We start from the raw sequence: 22,844 nt of genomic DNA, 5'->3' as shown, positions 1-22,844 counted from the left end.
ATGTGAATGGAAAGCACATCTTAGAACACCCCCAGCACACCACTGAAGCTGTGCATTGCAGCAGAACATCAGATGTGATGGGCAAGGAACCCTAAGATCCCCCAGAACTAGGTTCTGAAAACTACCATCTAGGATAAAAGTAGGGAAATATATTCCCACTACCAGCCTGTAACATTTTCCTAATAATCAGCCTCCTGATTTGGCATGGAGGCAGTGATGATGCATCATAGAATCATAGAACAGTAGGGTTGGAAGGGGCCTACAAGGCCATCGCTGCAAATGCTGCCTCTTCTGGCAGCACCATATGATGTTAACAGAAAATAACTTGCATTAACAGCATCCCCCATGCTGGCTGGGCAATCCTGGGAGCTGTAGTCCAACACATCTGGAGGGCACCAAGTTAGGGAAGGCTGCTGTAGGTTTCCTGGAGGCAAACAGCTGGTACCAAAATAGCTGGCATTTCCGTCACACATGGAGATCTTGATTCCATTCCAAACTGCAAAGGTGTGTCCTTGAGAATGAGACAAAGGGCCCAGCTGGTCATGTCCAGTCTCCATGGAATTGCACAGGGAGGCTGCAATCCTAAGCATAATTACTATGAACAAAGTGCCACTGAAGTCAGAGGCCCTTCTTCTGAGTAAAGCTGCTCAGAGTCAGGCTGTTCAGTGTTGCTTTTGCTGTGCTGAGCACTGACAAATGGAATAGATGTGGAGGGGGTGGACCTACCTGAGCAGAACTCAATCTGATAACCATGCATGCAGAAGAGACCGCCATCCGCATGCCCATGTATCCCTGCAATTTCAGTGATGGATTTGATGTTGGCAATTTTGGGAGTCAGTCTTAGCTGAAAAGCGGGTATGCATATAATAAGTAAGTCATGGCCTTGTCCTCCACATTGATTCATGCAGAATAACTACCACCCCTGGTTTCTTTACTGACAAGTTTCCTTGAGCAAATATGTACATACTTATTTTGCATAATGTATCCTATTTCTGATAGTTGTGGGAAGGGAGCAAGAAACTATGGACCCTGAAGCTCCACCTCTGGCAACTAGAAATGTTTGTTCAACCTTCCTTCTGGCTTCAGAGGTTTCAGCAGGCAGTCCCCACAGTTTCAAGCCTATCTTTGCAGTCATAAGGACTAGAAATGTGTTAATTTTTTAAAAAACTGGAAGCTAAGTAGCCAGGCCAGGAGACTTGAGAGTCTAGATACTAAGTAGCAGCGGCCGCATCTTTCTTTTAATCAGTCACAGGTCTGCCTTGAGATTTGTTGTCCTCTTTGGCAGGTTTCCCTCCCATCCAAGGAATGGAATCTTCACCTGGAGATCAAAGCTTTGCAGGGATCCTCGAAACAGCCATGAAACTAGCCAGTGAGGAGGATGAAGACACTGAGGAGGCAAAAAAGGTTGGGTTTTGTGCGAGGCAGGAGCCTAAATGCATCTGTGGGAAACGTTGCAAATGTGCATTGATTATTGCCTGTGTGTCAGAATATGAGAATACCTAACTCCTACCCCACAGAGGGAACTATAGAGTGGTTGTCAGAATGATGTGTAGATTTGTATGTCAACAATAGAACTTTGAATATGGCTTGGTAGCTAATAGGCAGCCAGTGCAGGTTTTTTTTTTTTTTAACACAGGTATAATGTGAGCTGGGTGTCCCTCAGAGCACCCTAGCTGCAGCATTCTGCACTAGCTGCAGCTTCTGAACCAGGCACAAGGGCAGCCCCACACAGAGTGCATTGCAGTAGTCTGTTTTGTTTTAATTTTTAAACAGTATACTTATTTGCTTTATATCCTGCGATCCCTCTCAAAGAGCCTAGGGCAGCTAACAACCTACATAAAACACAACGCAACACATAAAATACTAAAATAATAACTTTAACATCACAGATATATAATAAAATACAATAAAACAGCTGGCATAAACAACAGAAAATCAAATAGAGCACTTGCTGATGCCCCAAAAGCTTGCACAAATAAATATGTCTTTAAGTGGAGCCTAAATGACAGCAGTGTGGAGGACAGCCAAATCAATACCAGGAGGGAGTTCCACCTATATGTCACTTAACCAGCTTCGGTAGGCTCTCAAAGCAGGCTTACGATTACTATTGTAGTAGCTGTTGTTCCATCTTACTTGCTAAAAAGGCATCAAGGCAGTCTACAACCATTTGAAACAACAAATATTGAAAAAATAAAAATTCACCATCGCTCCTATACAAATCAGGGTGCCACAGATTTTGGCTTGGCTTAATAGCCAGCGAAATGTGACCCTTTGTCTCCTCTTGCTCACCCTGGACTTTTCCATGAAATTCCAGCAGTGAGTTGTGGCACCTGCCAGAGTCCAGCAGGACCTTTCGGCTGGCTGCATGGGACTGAGACAGGGGCACTCACTGCTGGCAAATGGATTTGTGTAACACTGCTAAAAGCAACCCTAAAACTCTAGATTCTAAAAACAACCAATCGAGCAAACTGTGGTTCAATGACAGTCACCTCAACATCTCCTCAATCAGACCATTCTGAATAGGGAGGCCTGCTGGGTTGTCTAAAAACTGGGAAAAGCATCAGCCAAGCAGGCATCTCTATGGAGGGGGTTCCAAAGGCGGGGGTCCATAATGGAAAAGGCCCCTGGATCTTACTACTATGGTCCTGTGCCTCTATCATGGAGGGTGTGCAGAGCATGATCCCACCGGCAGAACTTGCAACACAAGGGAAATAATGTGGGAGAAGGCGCTCCTTCAGCATCATATGTTTTTTTTCTCTTGGATGCTGCAACAGTGCTGCGCTCAGTTGTTGGCCATGTTGATCGAATTCCCCTTGTCAAGTAGGAGTGGGGCAGGTGGCAGTGTTATCTAAGTCACGATGCATTATATGTGTCTACAAGTCCATATAAGGATACCAAAGTTATTGTCTTCCCCTGCAAATGCACAGTCCATATTAAGCACTGCATTGGCGTTGGTATTGGTTTAGGTGCAGGTTATGTCATCTAGACTTTAGGACTGAATGCTACATCACTAGTAGAGTTTGGGCTTCTCTAACTGCATTAATATCCATGTGTGAGCTGCTATGCAAGGTTGGTGCTTTACTGCATAAGGAAGGATCTTCACAGATCGCAGTTTGGGCGTACTCCTGGATTCAGCCCTAACCGGGATGCGCAGGTTTGGCAGTGGCCAGGAGTGTGTTTGCACACCTGATGCTAGCGTGCCAACTGCACCCATTCCTAGAGTTATTTGATCTGGCCATTTGCCGACAGGCAAAGATGTTTTTATTCAAGCAGGCCTTTGGCATGTAAGCTGGTCTGCTGCTGGAGAGGATTTTAATTGGTTGGGTGCTGTCTGTTTCTTTTATTGTGTTTTTGTGTCCTAATGGATTTGTTTTTATGTTATATTTATAGTAAGATTTTATTTTTAATCTGTATGTTATTACTGTTAGCTGCCTTGTGCCCCATTTCTTGCAGAAAGGCGAGATTTTAAATAAATAAATACTGAAATGTCTCTCCTCACTCTTTTCAGCCTGACCTCTGCCCATCATCATCCAAATCAGTCAGCTCACTGCAACCGAAAGTGCTGCCCCAGCCAGGCTCACGAGCTGTCACTGCAGCTCCAAAGTCAACTGGGGCTGGTAAAAGTGCCTCCAAGGTCATCGCGAGAGGTACTCCTGCTTCTGATTTTATGTATTTATTCATTCGCTATGCTTATATAATAATACTGAGATATGAATATTACATGCGTGCTTTCTAATATCGAACAGTGGCTTGCCCTCTTAGGAGATGTGATACGAACAGGCTAAGGGACACAGAGGAATGTAGGCAAATTCAAGGACCAGCCCTAGCATACTGTTATTTAATGACCAGGCTGAATGGCCAGTACAGGAGGCGATTCTTGGGGAATCTCTCTCCAGCTGCACGTTGGCCACTAGGCTGGTGGGGAAAAGCTTTGATGGCGTCTGTTGTAATGTATGCAGGTGTCTTCACTTTTACTGTAAAGTACCACAAGTACGGACTGACAAAGGTAGTGATTTATGAATAAAACTATTTGTTACAAAGACATGTGAACCCTAGAAAAATAAATGTCCATTGTTCACTGCCCTGTGCTTTGTGCTGGGGCCCTTGGTGCTTAGGGTGATCATCTTTCTGGAGCCGGCCTTCCTGGGCTAGCTTGCCTGTCTTGGCAGGGGCAACACTGTCAAGTCCATACAGGAATTCTCATTATGTAAATCAGGCCAGGATTTACAGATGTCTTGTTCTGTCTCCTTAGGTAGGCAAATTGGGGGTCTTTCCAGATGGTGTATGTGTTTATTTTCAGTACCAGGCATGCAAAGCCTGGGGGTAGGACTGATCCCCCTCTGATCCTTTCTAGTCCAAACAGTAGCAGGATCAGTGTGGATGACACATTCTCTATCAGGGATTTCTGCAAGAATCCCTGGGCTAATTGGTGCCTGTCTTGAGGTACCCGTATCACCCATCCCCAGTTCTGGCTGAATTCTACAGCAGCCTTCCCCCAACCTGGTGACCTCCAGATATGTTGGATTACAACTCACAGCATCCTCCAGCCAGCCCTTCCTTGTAAAAAGTCACCGTTTCTCCCATGACTGAATTGCATCCCTCACCCGTTTGGAATCTCCTTATTATCTGCTTATGTATTGCCCCTGCAGTAGGCCTCCTAATTTAGAGGTGCCAAAATAGTGATAAGCCAGATCCAGGTTTGCTTACAAGGAGACTTTATTGAGCACTTACAGCACACAGGCGTACCCAATGGTTGGATCAGACAGCTTCTCTGAACACAGAGCCAAGGGTTACAATGGGTCTTATACCATACATGTTAGCAGTGAGGCAGCATGACAGCAGCAAGCATTAATGTTCAGTTCATCTGCAACTTTCCCAGCATAGACTAACAGCCCCATGTCAGAGGGGAGACAATCAGAATGTCAAGAGCGCCCTAGTGGCCTCTTTCAGTACACTCCAATAGCCAACTTAAGACACAGACGAAAGGATTCTTTTCAAGGCTTTAATCCTTTTACAACTTAATGACTCTTTCAGATGCTAATCACCAGCAACTAAGCAAGGAACAGCAGAGTAGCTTATGCTCCGAGTAGGCAGTTGATCCCCGTTTCAAGGAGAGTCACTTGAAGACCCTGAACTTATGGGCTAGGGAGAGATCCTCCCTCTTTCCCTTGGGTCCACGGGAGGCGGCTGTTGCTTGCACGCCAAACGGGCGCTATGCCTCCTTTTCGCACCCTCCATCGCTCGTCGCTCCCTGCGTCTGCATCGAGCGTCTAGCAAGCCCCGTTCCTGCATTTTCTCACTGCTAGGATCACTATCTATCTCAGGAATGCTGGCAGGAGGAATCTCTGCCAGCTGCTGGGCCTGTGAGGGATGAGCAGGCTCCTCTCCCACGCATTGCTGATCCTCCTCAGAATCAGAACTGCTCTGGGGTTCTATTGGCTCATTTTCCACCCTGACACAGAACTTTCCCAGCACAGACACCTGTAAACATAGCCTCACATCTCAGGTGCTTCCCAGGCCCTGATAAGATTCAGAGCTTGTTAGCATGGAATTTGCTGAGGCGGCGATATCGACCTTTGACTCATCTTACCAGCCAAGAGGCCCACCTTGTGGATCTCTAGGCCCCTCTAAAACCACAAGTGACATGGGTACAGGCCTGGGGCCATTACAGCTTACAAGAGGCTCTGCAAGAGGCATGATGGAACTCCTCTCCTCACCTTTTTCCTCCTGCAGCTCAACAGCAGCTGACCTTCCTGGAAAACCGGAAGAAGCAACTGATGCAGGCAGCTCTCCGAGCCAAGCAGCAAAACGACATTGAGGGAGCCAAGCTGTTCTTGCGCCAGGCCAAGGGTCTGGACCCCATGATTGAGGCATCGCAGAACGGGCTCCCCGTCGACATCACTAAGGCAAGTAGGCCTCTACATCTCTGGGTGTGCACGCTGGTAATGTGGAAATTGATCAGAGCTCCAGTTACGTTGAAAGATCTTTTTTTTTGTAATTATAATTATAATTTTTATTTTTAAACAAATAAAATGTTAATAAACAATAAGACAATTTGGGAATACATTGACTACCCTCTGTGATCAATATCCTACATTTCAATACAGAGATTGCCTCACCTGTACTCTGTTCATTTATCCTACTCCAGTCATATCCTATTATCCCAACAAATCTTTCCGTAACTGATCATGAGTCTGCGGTGGTTTTAATGTTTCCTTGGGCCTAATCATATACGTTACAAATTGATGCCAAGTTGCATAGAAGTCTTGTTTATAGTTAACATTTCCAGTTGCTCTTTTGACTTGGGTCAGCTTTTCCATAAGAGCAATTGACCAAACTCTGAGGTACATTTGCTGTAATGTGGGTTTGTGTGTTCCTTTCCAGCTGGCTGCAATTTCCATCCGGGCTGCTGCCCATAAGAAAGTCAGTAGTTCTTTGTTTTGTAGTTTGTTGTTGTCTTTGTCATATATCGATAGCAGCCCCATAGCTGGAGACAGATCAGTCATTTGCCCTGTTATTTTACCAGCTTCTACAAACACCTCCTGCCAAAATTGTTGTATAACAACACACGACCACACATACAGAAAAAAATGTACCAGTCATATTACAGTTCCACCATCACTTAGGGGTGGTTAATTTGTATATCTGGCTTAACTTCTGTGGTGTTAAGTACCACCTGTATAATTGTGCTTTCTTTTATTTTTGTAGAAATAGATTTCATTGGGCCCTGTCACCATAGTTTTACCCATTTTGTTTCTCAGTTTGCATGCCCAGGTCCTTTCCCCATATTTGTTTGGGGATCCCTTCTGTATTTCCAAATTGCAAATTTCAGACCCTTGACTGCTCACTTGCGGGGTGCCACAGGGTTCTCTTCTCTCCCCAATGCTATTTAACATCTATGTGAAGCCGCTGGGGGCTATCATCAGGAGGTTTGGGGTGCAGTGTACCAATATGCGGATGACACGCAACTCTGCCTCTCATTTAAATCCTTGCCAAGGTTGGCTGTAGAAACCCTGTCCAAGTGTCTGGAGTCGGTGAGTGGCTGGATGGGAAGGACTAAGCTGAAACTGAACCCCGACAAAACCAAAGTACTTTTGGTGAGAGACAAGGGGAGGTTGGGGGATGTTGACCTGGTGTTTAATGGGGTGCGGCTACCTCTGAAGGACCAGGTCTGCAGCCTGGGGGTCATTTTAGACTCCCAGCTGTCCATGGAGGCTCAGGTGTCAGCCGTGAGCCGGGAAGCGCTGTACCAACTCCATCTGATACGGCGGCTGCGCCCCTATCTCCCTAACCATCTCCTCCCATCAGTAGTTCATGCCCTGGTCTCTTCTCGCCTAGTGTACTGTAATGAGCTCCATGTGGGGTTACCCTTGAAGACAGTTCAGAAGTTGTAGCTGGTGCAGAACACAGCGGCCCACCTGATTAAAGGCAGCCATCGGCGAGATCACATCACTCCAGTGCTGAAGGAGTTGCACTGGTTACCAGTTGTTTTCCGGGCCCAATTCAAGGTGTTGGTTTTGACCTTTAAAACCCTATATGGTTCCGGCCCAGTCTATCTTATGGAGCGCCTCCAGCAACACCAGGGACACCACTCAACGAGATCAGCCTCGGTAGGCCTTCTGTCTGTCCCATCAGCCAGGACAGCTAGGTTGGTGAAGACTAGGGAGAGGGCCTTTTCTGTGGTGGCCCCCCCTCTGTGGAATTCCCTCCCTAGTGACCTCCGCCATGCCCCCTCTTTGATGAGCTTCTGCCAGGCTTTAAAAACCTGGCTGTTCAGGCAGGCATTTGGGGTGTGTTAGGGTTTTTTAGAGCAGTGTTGTTTTGTTATGTTGTTTTGTTCAGTTGATTATACAAATTTGTTGTATTTTGTGTTATTAGTTTTGTATGCCGCCTAGAGTGGTCGGGTAGTCAGCCAGATGGGCAGCTAATAAATCTAATACAGACAGACAGACAGACAGACATATTTATTTATTTATTTATTATTAAATTTATTAATCGCCCATTTGGCTGGTCACCCAGCCACTCTGGGCGATGTACAACATAAAATAAAACAGTTTAAAACAATAAAATTCTACAATAAAAACATTTTCTAAAATACCCTAACCCACCCCAAATGCCTGCCTGAATAACCACATTTTTAATGCACGACGGAAGCTCATTAAAGAGGGGGCATGACGGAGTTCCCTAGGGAGGGAGTTCCACAGAGTGGGGGCCACCACAGAAAAGGCCCTCTCCCTCGACCCCACCCGTCTAGCTGTCCTGGCTGATGGGACAGAGAGAAGGCCATCCGAGGCTGATCTTGTTAAGCGGCCTGTCCGGTGCTGCTGGAGGCGCTCCTTAAGATAGGCTGGGCCGGAACCATATAGGAACATACATACATCAAAGATAAGTCCATACAGGACTGAGGTTATTCCTTTGATTTCCGTGTTTTCCTCTACTACTAATGTCTCAAATCCCATTAGCGGCCGTACTGTTTGTGCCTTTATGGTTAGATTATTATAAAATTTTACTTCCTAAATTTGATTTGTGATTTGTGTTCCTGTTTGGGGTTTTTAATCCTATATAAACCTTTCGAGCCCCATAACTGGAATTGTTGAAGCTTATCTTTGCTGTAAAACAAGGGAAAGACAGAATGGGGATAATGGGAGTGGGGTCAGGCATGAATTTGTCTTTCCATTTATGCCAAACTAGTAACGTACATGGAGGGCACAATCCTATGGGGATAGGTGGCCGCCTCCGAACTCTGAGGCAGTCACCTATCCAAGGCAGGGCGGGCAGAGCATGGAGGGTATTTTCTCTTCCGCGCTCTGGCTGCCCTGCATTAGTGGCTAGATGGCTGATTTCAGCTGTCTAGCTGCAGTGCTTTGGAGCGGGGGAGGGCAGACAGATGCTTCTGCCATCCCCTCCCCGCCCCTAGGAATGCCTCTTTCTCTCTGCTCCACTCTTACGAGCATGGAGCCCGTGGAAAAACTGCACCTCTTATGAGTTGGTAGGGGTGGGGAAGCGGTTTTCTGGGAACTGACCTTGGAGCACAGGCTCCGAGGTCGGTTCCCAAAAACCGAAAAATCCAATGGCCGTCTAGCCACTGTCTAACAGCCATAGGATTGTGGCCTTAAGGAATGGATTTTCTATTTCTTTAAGGGTTTTTAATTTAAGTGTTCTGTATATCAAGCCTTGCATTTCTTCTATAGATTTCAAGTTTCGTTCCATGTGAATCCAGATTTCCCCCCTTTTTGATTTATAATTTGTAGCAGCTGCCTAATTTGGTAAGCTGCAAAATAAATTGATGCATTAGGTATCCCAATACCCCCTGCTTTATATGGTCGAAGTAGTGAGTTATAAGTGTGTAGGTTTTTTATTTCTGTGAATAAACTTCATAATTAATTTTTGCCATTTTTTTCAGGTAACCATCTGACAGGTGGATTGGAAGGGTTTGGAATAGATAAGACAGTTTGGGCAAAACTGTCATTTAAATTGCTGCTGTCGTCCCTAACTATGATAGGTTGAGTTTTGTCCACCCTCTTAGTAAGCTCTCTATTTGTCTGAATAAGGGCCTGTAGTTCAGTTTAAGTTTGCCTGACAACTGGATTCCCAGGTATTTTATGTCTGAAGAATATGTTGGGATATTATACAATTTATTCAATTCCATTCAGCTCCCATGTTCAGACTAAGAATATTGGATTTTTGGTAACTGATCGTCAAACCTGCCTGTTTTCCATATTCTGCTATGATTTGTACCCCTTGGTAACTCACTTCTGGGTTTTGGCAAAGTTAAGGCTATATCATCTGCATATAAATTAATAATGTATTGTTGCCCATTGACTTGGATCCCTATTGATGATTCCTTTCTAATAGCATTTGCTAGGGGTTCTGTTGAAAAAGCAAAAAGTAAGAGGGACGGAGGCATCCTTGCTTTGTCCCTCTCTTTGAAAAATCTTTTGACAATACAGAGAACCCTCCTCAGAGGCAGCCTTACTATGAGGCAGATACAGGGGGTCCTCAAGAGTGGCAGGATGGGAAACAGGTCTGACCTGTGCGTCACAGTTCATGCTCAGGAAGGCTTCCTGAGGAGGTTTCAATAAAATAAATGGGAGCTGAGCAAGAGAGTTCTTATGGCTGTCTGTTTGGTCTATGTCAGATGAAAGCCTGCTGCGGTGTCCCTTCTTGAACCCATCGGCATGGGGCAAATATCCCTGCAGGCAGCTAGCCCATGTGACTTGGCGCCACTGCTGAAGCGCCTCTCCTCTGGCAGTCGTTGAAGTGAGGCAGTTCATGTATGCAGTTGGTGACTTCAGGGCAGCTTACAGGCCCTCGCAACTGCCTCCCCCCATGGGCTCTGGGGCCAAAATTCCACAAACGTTTTCTAAAGTGGCTAATACTGTGACCTTGTTTTTAAGCGCAGCACAGGTGTTGTCACCCCTCTTGCTGTGGTCACGTGTGTTTGTGTAGGGAAGCAAGTAGGTGACACTGCCCTTTTTTTTGAAGCAGTTAATTCTCAAACTTGTTTTCCTTCTGCCCCGCCCCCTTCTTCCCTTCAGGTGCCTCAGGCCCCCGTGAACAAGGAAGACTTCACGCTCGTGCAGCGTCGTGGAGCCAGCATCTCCCCAGAAATTGCTGCCCAGTACACTGAGCTTGTAAAACTGATGAGGCAGCAGCATGAGGTAGTGGAGTACAGGCATGCTTTGCAGATGTTGTAACCTCTCCTGCCCAGTAGGAATACAGGAAAGCAAGGTGACCTTTAAAATGTAAATGTTTCCTCCTGGGAGACCTAGCAGCTGTGGGCCGAGGGGCACCAGGATTGCAGTTTGTTCATGCTGCATTGAAACCATGTCTTTGACTGGGGTCATTCCTACCAGATCCTGGTGAGAAATTAATGGGAGAGGAGCCTTCATGCCATGCTGGTTGGTTTCCTGGAAGCATTTCGTTGACCACTGTTAGAAACAGGAAGCTGGACCCCAGGTCTGATCCAGTGGAGATCCTGAGAGGCGTAAAGTTGACATGGTGGCAGCAAGCCACATGTGTTGTTTACCTCTCTCCCTGATTTACAGATAAAGTGGTATGTAGTGTGCGTGTGTATAATTACATCAAAAGAGGTATGCGAAATGAAGAACGAAAATGTGCTTATGTTCTGATGCATCAGACACTTTTCTCCCACCTGACCTAATTTCTGTTATAAGCTGAGGTAAAAAGGAGTTGAGATACAGTTGAGGTTATAAAGTGAGGTAAAAATGGAAGTTGTGGTAAAATTGAGATTATAAGTTGAGGTAAAAAGAGGAGTTGAGGCAGCAGACTGGGAGTAAGAGTTGGCTCCCCTCACCTGCCTGCTCATTTTGACATGAAAATGAGACCCCCAACTCCACTTTATATATAAATCGAGCAGACATGTGAGCCCCCTTGAGCTTGGCCCGTTACGCCCTTCAACTTCCAAAGAATATTAAACAGGTTATGACTGGGGGGTGAGGGGAAGGAATGATTTCTTTGTGGGTACAGCACTAGGTATTCAGTGGCTTTTAAAGTGGAAAAGGGAGGCAGAGCAAAAAAGCGAAAACAAGAGCTCAGTGTAAAAGGGCATTTTTAGAAGATGATTAAGGCAGTTGCTGTTGTTCAGTCGTTAAGTCGTGTCCGACTCTTCGTGACCCCATGGACCATAGTACACCAGGCCTTCCTGTCCTCCACTCTCTCCTGGAATGTGCTCAAATTCATATTCATTGCATCGGTGACGCTATCTAGCCATCTCATCCTCTGCCGTCCCCTTCTCCTTTTGCCTTCAATCTTCCCCAGCATCAGGGTCTTTTCCAGGGAGTTTTCTCTTCGCATTAGGTGGCCAAAATATTTGAGCTTCAGCTTCAGTATCTGTCCTTCCAATGAGCAGTCAGGGTTGATTTCCTTTAGGGTTGACTGATTTGACCTTGCAGTCCAGGGGACTTGTAAGAGTCTTCTCTAGCACCACAGTTCGAAGGCATCCATTCTTCGGTGCTCGGCCTTCCTTATAGTCCAGCTCTTGCAGCCATACGTTGCTACTGGGAAAATCATAGCTTTGATTATACGAACCTTTGTCGGCAAGGTGATGTCTCTGCTTCTTACTATGCTGTCTAGGTTTGCCATAGCTTTCCTCCCAAGGAGCAAGTGTCTTTTAATTTCATGGCTACAGTCACCGTCTGCGGTGATCTTGGAGCCCAAGAAAATAAAATCTGTCACTGCTTCCATTTCTTCCCCTTCTATATGCCAAGAAGTGATGGGGCCGGATGCCATGGTCTTAATCGTTTTAATGTTGAGTTTCAAACCAGCTTTTGCACTCTCCACTTTCACCCTCCACAAGAAGCTCTTTAGATCCTCTTCGCTTTCTGCCATTAGGGTGGTATCATCTGCGTATCTGAGATTGTTGATAATTCTCCCAGCAATCTTAATTCCAACCTGTGATTCATCCAACCTGGCGTTTCTCATGATGTACTCTGCATATAAATTAAATAAGCAGGGCGACAATATACAGCCTTCTCGTACTCCTTTCCCAATTTGGAACCAATCGGTTGTTCTATGTCTGGTTCTTACTGTTGCTTCTTGACCCTCGTAAGGTTTCTCAGGAGACAGGTAAGGTACTCCCATCTCTTTAAGAATTTGCCACAGTTTGTTGTGATCCACACAATCAAAGGCTTTAGCGTAGTCAATGAAGCAGAAATAGACGTTTTTCTGGAATTTTCTTGCTTTCTCCATGATGCAGCGAATGTTGGCGATTTGATCTCTGGTTCCTCTGCCTCTTTGAAACCCAGCTTGTACTTCTGGTAGTTCTCGGTTCACATGCTGCTGAAGCCTAGCTTGTAGGATTTTGAGCATCACCTTGCTGGCATGTGAAATGAGCGCAATTGTACGGTAGTTTGAACACTCTTTGGCGTTGCCCTTCTTTGGAATTGGAATGTAAACTGACCTTTTCCAGTCTTGTGGCCACTGTTGAGTGTTCCAAATTTGTTGGCATATTGAGTGCAGCACTTCAACAGCATCATCTTTTAGGATTTTAAATAGCTCAGCTGGAATACTGTCATCTCCGCTAGTTTGTTGTTAGTAATGCTTCCTAAGGCCCACTTGACTTCACTCTCTAGGATGTCTGGCTCAAGTTCAGTGACCACACTATCATGGCTATCAGGGACATTCAGATCTTTCCTGTATAGTTCTTCTGTGTATTCTTTCCACCTCTTCTTAATCTCATCTGCTTCTGTTACGTCCCTGCCTTCTTTGTCCTTTATCATGCCCGTCTTTGCACAAAATGTTCCCTTGACATCTCTGATTTTCTTAAACAGATCTCTAGTCTTTCCCATTCTGTTGTTTTCCTCGATTTCTTTGCATTGTTCATTTAAGAAGGCCTTCTTGTCTCTCCTTGCTATTCTCTGGAACTCTGCATTCAGTTGGATATATCTTCCCCTTTCTCCCTTGCTTTTCGCTTCCCTTCTTTCCTCAGCCTCATCAGACAGCCACTTGGCTTTCTTGCATTTCTTTTTCTTTGGGATGGATTTCGTTGCTGCCTCCTGAACAATGTTACGGACCTCCGTCCATAGTTCCTCAGGCACTCTGTCTATCAGGTCTAATCCCTGAAATCTATTCCTCACCTCCACTGTATATTCATCAGGGATATGATTGAGGTCATACCTGAATGGTTTAGTGGTTTTCCCTACGTTCTTCAATTTAAGCCGGAATTTTGCAAGAAGCAGCTCATGATCTGAGCCACAGTCAGCTCCAGGTCTTGTTTTTACTGACTGTATGGAGCTTCTCCATCTTTGGCTGCAAGTACATAATCAATCTGATTTCGATATTGACCATCTGGTGATGTCCATGTGTAGAGTCGCCTCTTGTGCTGTTGGAAAAGAGTGTTTGCTATGCTCAGCTTGTTCTCTTGGCAAAACTCTATGAGTCTTTGTCCTGCTTCATTTTGTACACCAAGGCCATGCTTGCCTATTATCCCGGTTATTTCTTGACTTCCTACTTTAACATTCCAGTCCCCTATGATGAAGAGGGGGGCTGCGGTGGCTTAGTGGTTAAGACGCTGAACTGCAGACTGGAAGGTCGGCAGGACAGCAGTTCGAGACCCGAGTGCTGCATGACGGAGTGAGCTCCCGTCTTCATTCCCAGCTTCTGCCAACCTAGCAGTTCGAAAGCAAGAAATTGCAAGTAGATAAATAGGTACCGCTTCGGCGAGAAAGGTAACAGCGTTCCGTGCACCTCGGTGTTCAGTCACGCCGGCCACATGACCACGGAAGCGTCTTCGGACAGCGCTGGCTCTTCGGCTTAGAAACGGGGATGAGCACCGCACCCTAGAGTCGGACACGACTGGTTGGGGACACCTTTACCTTTTTATGATGAAGAGGACATCTTTTTTTGGTGTTAGTTCTAGAAGGTGTTGTAGATCTTCATAGAACCGATCAACCAGCTTCTTCGGCATCAGTGGTTGGGGCATAGACTTGAATTACTGTGATGTTGAATGGTTTGCCTTGGATTTGTACTGAGATCATTCTATAGTTTTTGAGATTGTACCCCAGTACTGCTTTTCCCACCCTTTTCTTGACTATGAGTGCTACTCCATTTCTTCTAGGGATTCTTACCCACAGTAGTAGATATGATGGTCACCTGAATTAAATTTGCCCATGCCTGTCAGTTTTAGTTTGCTGATTCCCAAGATGTCGATGTTCAATCTTGCCATCTCATGTTTGACCACCTCCAGTTTGCCTTGATTCATTGATCTTACATTCCAGGTTCCTAAACAATATTGTTCTTTACAGCGTCGGATTTTCTTTTCACCACCAGACACATCCACAGCTGAGTGTCCTTTTGGCTTTGGCCCAGCCGCTTCACTCTTTCTGGTGCTACTTGGAAATTCCCTCTGCTCTTCCCCAGTAGTATATTGGACATCTTCTGACCTGAGGGGCTCATCTTCCGGCGTCATCTCTTTTAGCTTTGTGATACGTTCCATGGGGTTTTCTTGGCAAGAATACTGGAGTGGGTTGCCATTTCCTTCTCCAGTGGACCACATTTTGTCAGAACTCTTCACCATGACCTGTCCGTCTTGGGTGGCCCTGCATGGCATAGCTTATGGCTTCACTGAGTTATGGAAGCCCCTTTGCCACAACAAGGCAGTGATCCATGAAGGGGGATTAAGGCAGGCATTCATTTAAAAGTGAGGGTGACTAATTGTTATGGGAAAATTGCCCAGAATGACAGCTTGATTCTCACTTGTGTAATTCCTTGCACTGGGGATGGGTAAGATGTTGTTATTCTGTAGTTTGAGCATGTGTACACACGGATGCCATTTGGACAAACCCCATGTCTGGTTGAATGACCTTTGACCATGGCAGTGGGATTTGTGGAGTAGGGATGCTCAGCAGGAAGGTGAGACATGCCTGCTCCCAGTGAATTACTTCCTCCCCATAGTTACTTCCCTGAACCCACCAGTTGTGTGCTACATGCTGTTCATTCTAGTGCTGGGGTCTCCAATGTGGTACCTGTGAGTACCAATGCATCTGCGGATGCCTCTTGTGATGCCCACCAAGCTCTTTGACCCTCCTGATTTTTTTTATTCAGATTTTTAAAGATTACATTATTATTTGAGCTGGGATGCTGGCATGCTGCAAAGCGAAGTGCCACCCTCCAGCACCATATTTATGTGGGTTCAAAACAGTGTTTTTTGTTTTAAAGCCCAGACCACACCTCAGCCATGTATTAGGTTCTTGAGCAACTTACTTTTCCTTTAGTCTCACTGGCTTGCCTTCAGGGAAATTAGCATTTTGTGACCAGCCATGCACACCATGGTGCCTATTCATGAATTGGCCAAGTCACCCACCCCACCCATGGCAACTATTTGAGAGCCCCCACAGCATTCTCAAAATTCCATATGTGCCCACTGACGCAAAAAGGCTGGGGACTCCTCTTCTAGTTCATTATCTCTGTGTAGATTCTGGAGTTTTCCTGATCTCCCACAGTAACCTAGGGCTTACTGTCTCCCTTCATGTCCCTTGGTGAGGCATTTGAGGCCAGTTCTCCTGTTCGCTGGTAGTATTGGCAGCTTTTATTGCAACTTGGAACGTTTCTGGAACCATGTTGGGCTCAGCTCTGAGCTTCTGTGTTCGCTCTCCAGTTCCCCGCCGTTTTTATCTCCTTCAGTCCAAAGGCCCCACACTTTCTCATGGATCTTTCTCATGGCATCTCTGCATTCTCTGCCTGTTCTGCTTAGCCTGGCACTTCCTTGCTTGTCGGCACTGTGACCTGAATGCTTCAGATTGCTTGGTCTTAGCAGAGGGTTGAGAAGGAATGTGGAGGGAGGCTGGGAATAGTCTTTTTCACTCCACTACACCCTTGTTTGTATGCCAGGCTTAGGAGATGGAGGTGAGGAGGCATGGAGACGCCTTCTGCCTAAAGAGACCTAGTTCAGGCGTGGTAAACTGCACTGGGCCACCTGTATGTCTCTACATATCCTCCCACTGAGAGCAATCAGTAGCAGCAACTGTGGATACGTTGCCCATGAGGCACATGTGTTGGCCAGGATAAGGTCCCTGCAGCTACCCCGGGTACTAAGTCAAAGGTGAGCAGATGACTGAGTCATCTCTAGGAGAATGTGGATGGCTTCTGGGTGCCATGAGAAGAGCAACTGCATACTCCGGCCATATAAGGGCTGGTGGTTGCATAACAGTTTGACTTATTAAGGGGAGGAATGTGAGTTTTGCCTGAAGGCATTTGCCTGGGAATGAACATGATGTATGGCAATGAGCCAGGACTGTCATGTGCCTGTCTGCTCCTCACGTGGCTTCCTTTTTTTGTTCCAGATGTGCATGGATTACTCCAAGAAGTTCACCCATTTAGGGAACATTGCAGAAACTACTAAGTAAGTGTGCCAGTGACTTCACAAATATGCTTCCCTTGCTGACTTGTCTGCTCCCTCTCTGTACTGCTGTACGCATGCCATGGTGGCCAGAGCACCCTCTTCGTGACTGGCTTCCATAGCTCTTCTGCATATAGTTCTTCTCACCAGCAGCTTGGTGAGGCAAGTCATTGAATAGGTTCCTTTGGAGTTTGAGTAAACAAGCAAACAAAAGGATTCCCAAAGTAAAGTATGGGAATACATCAAAGAGAACAAGGTAAGGTCATCGTCGTCATGTTGTGTCCAGACCAAACTCAGCTCCGCCAAAATGTAGCCACCGCCACACCGCCGAGCTGTGGTTCGATCAGGTGGTAGAAGGATTAGCCGGCTCAATGCACCGTTACCAGGGTATGCCCGATTGTACAACAGTCTTCGAGGAGGCTCCTTCCATGTACCCCACAAGGCAAGGTAATAGTGACTCACTGGTGAGTGCAAACATAACCAGTACCAGGAGGGGTAGAGCAGATATTTTGCCTGCCGGACATCTTCAGGTTCAGTCCAGGTAAGGCTGGGAAAGACACCTATTTGAGACCCCAGAGAGCCCCTGCCCAGTGGATGTGGAGAACACTGAGCCAGATAGACCAATGATCTGACTCAGAATTGGGTGGCTTCCTGTGTACTCAAGTCAAAAGAAGGAACTGGAAATGGAGCTGATCAGTCAGAGACCATTTCATTGTGGAGATGTCTAGATGTCCAGCAGCCTGCCAGACTTCGGGGGTTTCCATATCTTCTTTGCCTCTGGAGCATGGGAATGAGCCTGAAGCTGATGGGTGCCAATCTTCTAGCTGTCGTCTGTCCCAGTAACCCCTTTGCCTCCCCCTTGCTTCTCCTCTATCCAAGTTATACCCTGTTGAAACTTTAGGGCAGAGCTGGTGAACCTGTGTCCCTCCAGACGTCATTAGACTCCCACCTCCCATCATCCCTGGCTATTGGCCATGCTAGCTCAGGATGATGAGAGTTGGAGTCCAACAAAATCTAGGGGTCACAGTTCCCCACCTCTAGTTTAGGAGGAAACTTGGGCTCCTAATTAGTCCCCCACAGCTCCCAAGTGCTTCAATCTCCCCCTTTTTGCAATGAGACACAGCAGGTAGACAAGACAGTGTGTGGTGACCGATTAGCAGGTAGGATAAGATTGATCTCCTTATGTATGTAGAAAGGCTACATGGGTTTCATCCATATGGAAACATGGGATATCTACCCTGTGATTCTTTCTCCTTTCTTAAGGTCCATTTCCATACGTCACTTCTAGAGTATGGCACATTTGTTTACACACTTCCTGCTTTACACAGTGCATGGTTAAACTATGGAATTTACTGCCACAAGATGTAGTGATGGCTACCAATTTGGATGGATTTAAAAGGCGATTGGACAAATTCCTGGAGGAGAAGGCTACTGATGGCTACTAGTCCTGTTGGTTATATGCTACCTTGGGTATCAGAGGCAGTGAACCCATGTCCACCAGTTGCTGGGGAACATGGGTGGGAGGGTGCTCTTGTGCTCATGCCCTGCTTGTGGGTTCTTAGTCAACAGCTGGTTGGCCACTGTGTGAGCAGAATGCTGGACTAGACGGACCCTTAGTCTGATCCAGCAGGGCTCTTCTTATGTTCTTATAACTCAATTCATGGTGCATTTTGTTGTTGCCACTGAATGAAATCCATAACCAGCCCTGATCCAAATATTGCTATTTTGCATGGAATGTTCCTTTTTTAATTTCTGACCCTGTTCTCCGAACATTGTTAGCTTCTTCCCTGGGTCAGCTGCCATTCAGTTACAGCTGGAGGGCTTCCAATTGTAGCTGTTTTCTAAGAATACTGCTTCTGTTTGCTGATGTCCAAAGTTAACAATCTTACACTGAATTCTTACACTTACAATCTTACACTGCCTATTGTCACTACTTCTTCAGATACAAGCAAGTTCTTGTATCCCTGCTTTTGTAACCCGATCATCCACAATGTGCTAAGCTGGAGGTTTTTAAAACTGCGATTGTAGAGAGCAGACAGGTGGAATTCCCCACCCACACACTCATGGTATAGAGTTCAGGGTCGTCCAGTGAAGCATTTCATCATGCTATGCTTAATTGACAAAGGATTTCACTTAACATGGCTGATAGCAGAGAACGGGTGGCTGGTCGAGCCAGACTCGGCATAGAGAAGTGCCTGTGTGTGTGCTGCCTGAATGCATGTGTTGGGGAAGAGAGCAGAGTCCCCGCAACCACACCCTCTCCTGGCAGGTTGGCCTTGCCCTCTGAGGGGAGGAGTGGAGAGGAGGCCCTGCTCCCCCTCCTCCACCGTGACCACCACCCCTTCCTCCTGCTCATGCTCAGTTGCTAGCGGTGGAATCCCCCTTAGCCTGGTGCAATGCCACATGGCTCTTTGCAGGCCCAATGTGCTCTCTGTGGCTCCTGGCATAAGAAGAGCCACACTGGATCAGCCCAAAGGCCTGTCTCGTCCAGCAGTCACACACTGGCCCACTAGATGCCTGTGGGAAGTCCATGAGCAGGACATGAGCACAATAGCACCCTCCTGCTTGTGTTCCCCAGCATGTGGTATTGAGAGTCCTACTGGAGGTAATACAGGCATCATGACTACTGGCCATCCATGACATCCCACAAGCTGTCCAGGCCTGCCTTGTGCAGGAGCTGGGGCCATGGCTCCTTTCCCTGCCTGGCCTGTCACCACCAGATGCCCATTGAATCATGTGAAGACAGTCGAAGTTGTCATGTGGGCCAACTCAAGCGGCTTGTGCCGTCTCACTCCTGCCTCTCTCTGATGGGGCTGTCAGGCTGAGGCATGTGCTCCCACAGTCCTCCTGCACCAGGGGCCCGGCCCTGCCACACAGGCCCTGCCACACACCTGATCTCAGTTTGCCCAGTTAGCAAATCCATCACTGTCCAGGTCTCTCGACATTTGGCAGTTTGATCCGAGTAAACTTCCCATCTATAACTTGCGAATTCCACAAAAGGGTAACAGTTACTGCTCTTGGTGTAATGGAGCCCACGCATGCAAACTCTTGTTCAAACCAGCATGTAAATCGAGAGCCTGTGTTAGAGTGTTTGACTGGGACTTGGGAGATCTGGGTTCTAGTCCCCACTTGGCCATGAAGCTCACTGGACGAATTTGGGCCTGTCACTGACTCTCAGCCTAACTTACCTCACAGGGTTGTTGTGAGGATAAATTGGAGAGGAGGACCACGTAAGCCGCCTTGGGTTCCTTGCAAGAGGAAAAAAGGCGGGGTATAGATGATGATGATAATAAACCAGCACTTAGTACACCAGCCAGCTGACATATGGCACAGGATAACTTGTCAAACTCCAGAGGCCCATGGATCAACCTCTAAACTACATGTCTGTTTTGGTCTTCTCCCCTCCAGGTTTGAGAAGATGGCTGAGGACTGCAAAAAGAACATGGAGATCCTGAAACAAGCCCATGCCAAGGGATTTCCGCTGCCCAAATACCATTATGAGCAGCGGACTTTCAGTGTGATCAAGTACGTGAGCCATTGACTTGCAGTGACCTTTACAGTTTTGTCCCTGCTAGATGCCAAATGCTTTTCAGTCCTCCTTCCTAATCAGAGGAAGGTGCTTCAGGCTTGTACAGAGGGAGTTTCTTTCAGAGTCACAATGATAAAAAGGCTGAAAATCCAAACCTGTGACAAACCAAGATTTATGAAAGGTTGCCGACACATTTCAAGGTTGCTTGTACCCACAGCACGGAGCAGGAATGATGTCTAGGCTGAAGCTGGTTAAAAACAGTGTTGTTGGTTATAGCTTAAAGAACTTAGTGTGGTATTGGGCAAGGATCCAAACATCAGGCAGCCCACCTGGAATAACAGATACTGTGATAACATTGATGGAAGTGGCAAGAATCTCAACCCCACCATGGTATAAACCAGCCTTCCCAAACCAGGTGTCCTCCAGATGTTTTGGATTTCAATTTCCATCAGCCCCAGCCAGCATGGCCAATGGTCAGGAATGCTGGCAGTTCTAGTCCAACACATCTGGAGGGCACCGGGTTGGGGAAGGCTGGTGTAAACAGATTGCGTGGACTCTTCCTGTGATCTGAGTTTGTGGCAAGCAACACCTCAAGATCCCTTATGGGGATCCTGCAGTATGGAGTGGGCTCAGGGAGCCCACCCACCCCTCTTACCCTGTGACAGATCCACTCCAAGGCCTCCACCACCTTCAACAAAAAGTTGTGATGGAATATATGACAATGCAATTCGAAGCTGAACAGGAATCTTTGCTGTTTTAAAGGCAAAGCCTCTGCACTGCCGTGACCAGTTATGAATGCAGGTGAAATTCTTTCCCAGTCTCATCATCTGGAAGCTAACCCATGTCTGCAGAAAGGTTATGGCCAGGTTCACACAACACAACAATCCATACTCAAGGTTTGGTGTGGACTGTCTTTGAACCGTGGGATGTCTTTGAACTGTGGGTGGTTGTGTTGTGTGAACCCAGTCACACTAACAAACCATGGTTTGTTAACCGCAAGCAACCCACAGTTCACAGCCCAACAGCAGTCTATGGGTTCTCTTCATGGGTTGTTCCTGAGTTGTTAGCACAGCTGGGTTCACACAGCACAACAACCCATGGCTCAACAACAACCTACTTTTAAACAACAACCCACACTCTTCCCAGTCAACCTTGAGTATGGGTTGTTGTGTTGTGTGAACCCAGTCAGTGGGCCGGTTCACATGATAAAAGCCCACCATAGGTTGTTTGAACCATGGTGCAGGCTGGCCAGTATTTTGCATATTCAGCCCTAACTGGGGGTTCTGTCATCTGAACCTGGCCACCATAGGTTATGCAACGGTTAAACAACATCCATCTGTTGTAGGATTATGTGATGTTTAACCCTCACATAACCCACAGTGGCCAGGTTTGGACAATACAACAACCTCTGCTCAGGGGATGAATACACAAAATGCTGGCCAGCTTTGTTCCACGGCTCACCATGGCTTAAACAACCCATGGTGGGCAGTTTGATCATGCGAACCAGGTCACTGAGAAGTGAGAACTAAAACCAGGGGTGGAGGGCAGGGACATTGGTGAAGGCATGCTGCAGCCTTGGGCCAGGACCTCCGTTAAAAGACTTGCAGTGGACAAGGGGCAAAAGGGCTGCTTCAAGGCCCTGCCCCAAGAAGGCACCAGCTCAGTCGATACACTCCTGCGGCAAGGCCTGGGCAACATGGTGCAGTCAAGCAGTAAACCAGATCAGAAAGTTGGCGGCCACAAGGGTAAGAAAATTGCCCCCACTTCCTCTGTGACACCCCCCAAGACAAACACACACACACACACACACGAGACAGGCACAGTGAATCAGCCCTCCCTAAGAAGGGACCCAGGGCTTCTTCCTCAGAGCAGCAATGTCTATACAAAGACAGAGCTGCTTTCTGGACATAACAAAGTCTTTTCAGAGTATTATTTTTAGAATGATGTGGATAGGTGGGGAGAGATGGATTGTCAGTCTGTTGTCAGAGGGGACAACTTATGATTTTAGCCTATACCTCTTACCAGCCCTAGCCAGCGTAGCCAATGATGAGAGATGATGGGAGTTGCAGGCGAAAACATCTGGAGAGCACAAGTCGCCCCTCCGTGTTGGTGGATGAAGACGCTGGGCAGTGCCTTGGGCGTAGTTGTTGCAAGACGTTTTGCCTGCAGTTTCATTTGCAAGGGAAATAAATGTTTTCAAGCTTTGTGTGTGTGCAGATACATGACTCAGAGAGAGGGGGCGGGCATCCATGTGTTACACTTCTCTTTGGGTTTTGTATGTAACACCCTGACTATGCCTGAGCAAATGTGCTCCATACCTCTGAAGCCCTTGACTGCTAGTCTATATCTAGAGCTGGTAGCGATGTCCAAATAGAGCTTGCAGGCACTGCTGAGTAACCCCAGCCCTTTGGTCCCACTGTTCAACATTTGATGCTTGGGTCAAATAATTATCCTCTG

General features: G+C 46.8%; 1 protein-coding gene across 6 annotated transcripts in view; it reads left to right on the top strand.

The window, feature by feature from the left end:
* The window catches only part of CC2D1A (coiled-coil and C2 domain containing 1A), a 61,339-nt gene that overhangs the window by 21,606 nt on the left and 16,889 nt on the right, over nucleotides 1-22,844 (top strand). For all 6 annotated transcript variants that reach the window (XR_014787995.1, XM_084835810.1, XM_084835811.1 and 3 more), the window contains 6 exons: nucleotides 1,286-1,404; nucleotides 3,509-3,647; nucleotides 5,734-5,906; nucleotides 10,539-10,661; nucleotides 16,803-16,861; nucleotides 20,267-20,383. Coding sequence is in view for 5 of the 6 variants with exons in the window: in XM_084835810.1 (XP_084691936.1) it covers nucleotides 1,286-1,404; nucleotides 3,509-3,647; nucleotides 5,734-5,906; nucleotides 10,539-10,661; nucleotides 16,803-16,861; nucleotides 20,267-20,383 (730 nt within the window). In the remaining variant the exon portion in view is untranslated. The remainder of the gene's footprint in view (nucleotides 1-1,285; nucleotides 1,405-3,508; nucleotides 3,648-5,733; nucleotides 5,907-10,538; nucleotides 10,662-16,802; nucleotides 16,862-20,266; nucleotides 20,384-22,844) is intronic.

This window comes from Heloderma suspectum, chromosome 2 (assembly GCF_057233095.1).
Source record: "Heloderma suspectum isolate Gila_16-S chromosome 2, 16-S_ref, whole genome shotgun sequence".
NCBI classification, from domain to species: domain Eukaryota; kingdom Metazoa; phylum Chordata; class Lepidosauria; order Squamata; family Helodermatidae; genus Heloderma; species Heloderma suspectum.
This window is presented reverse-complemented; position numbering and strand designations above follow the sequence as displayed.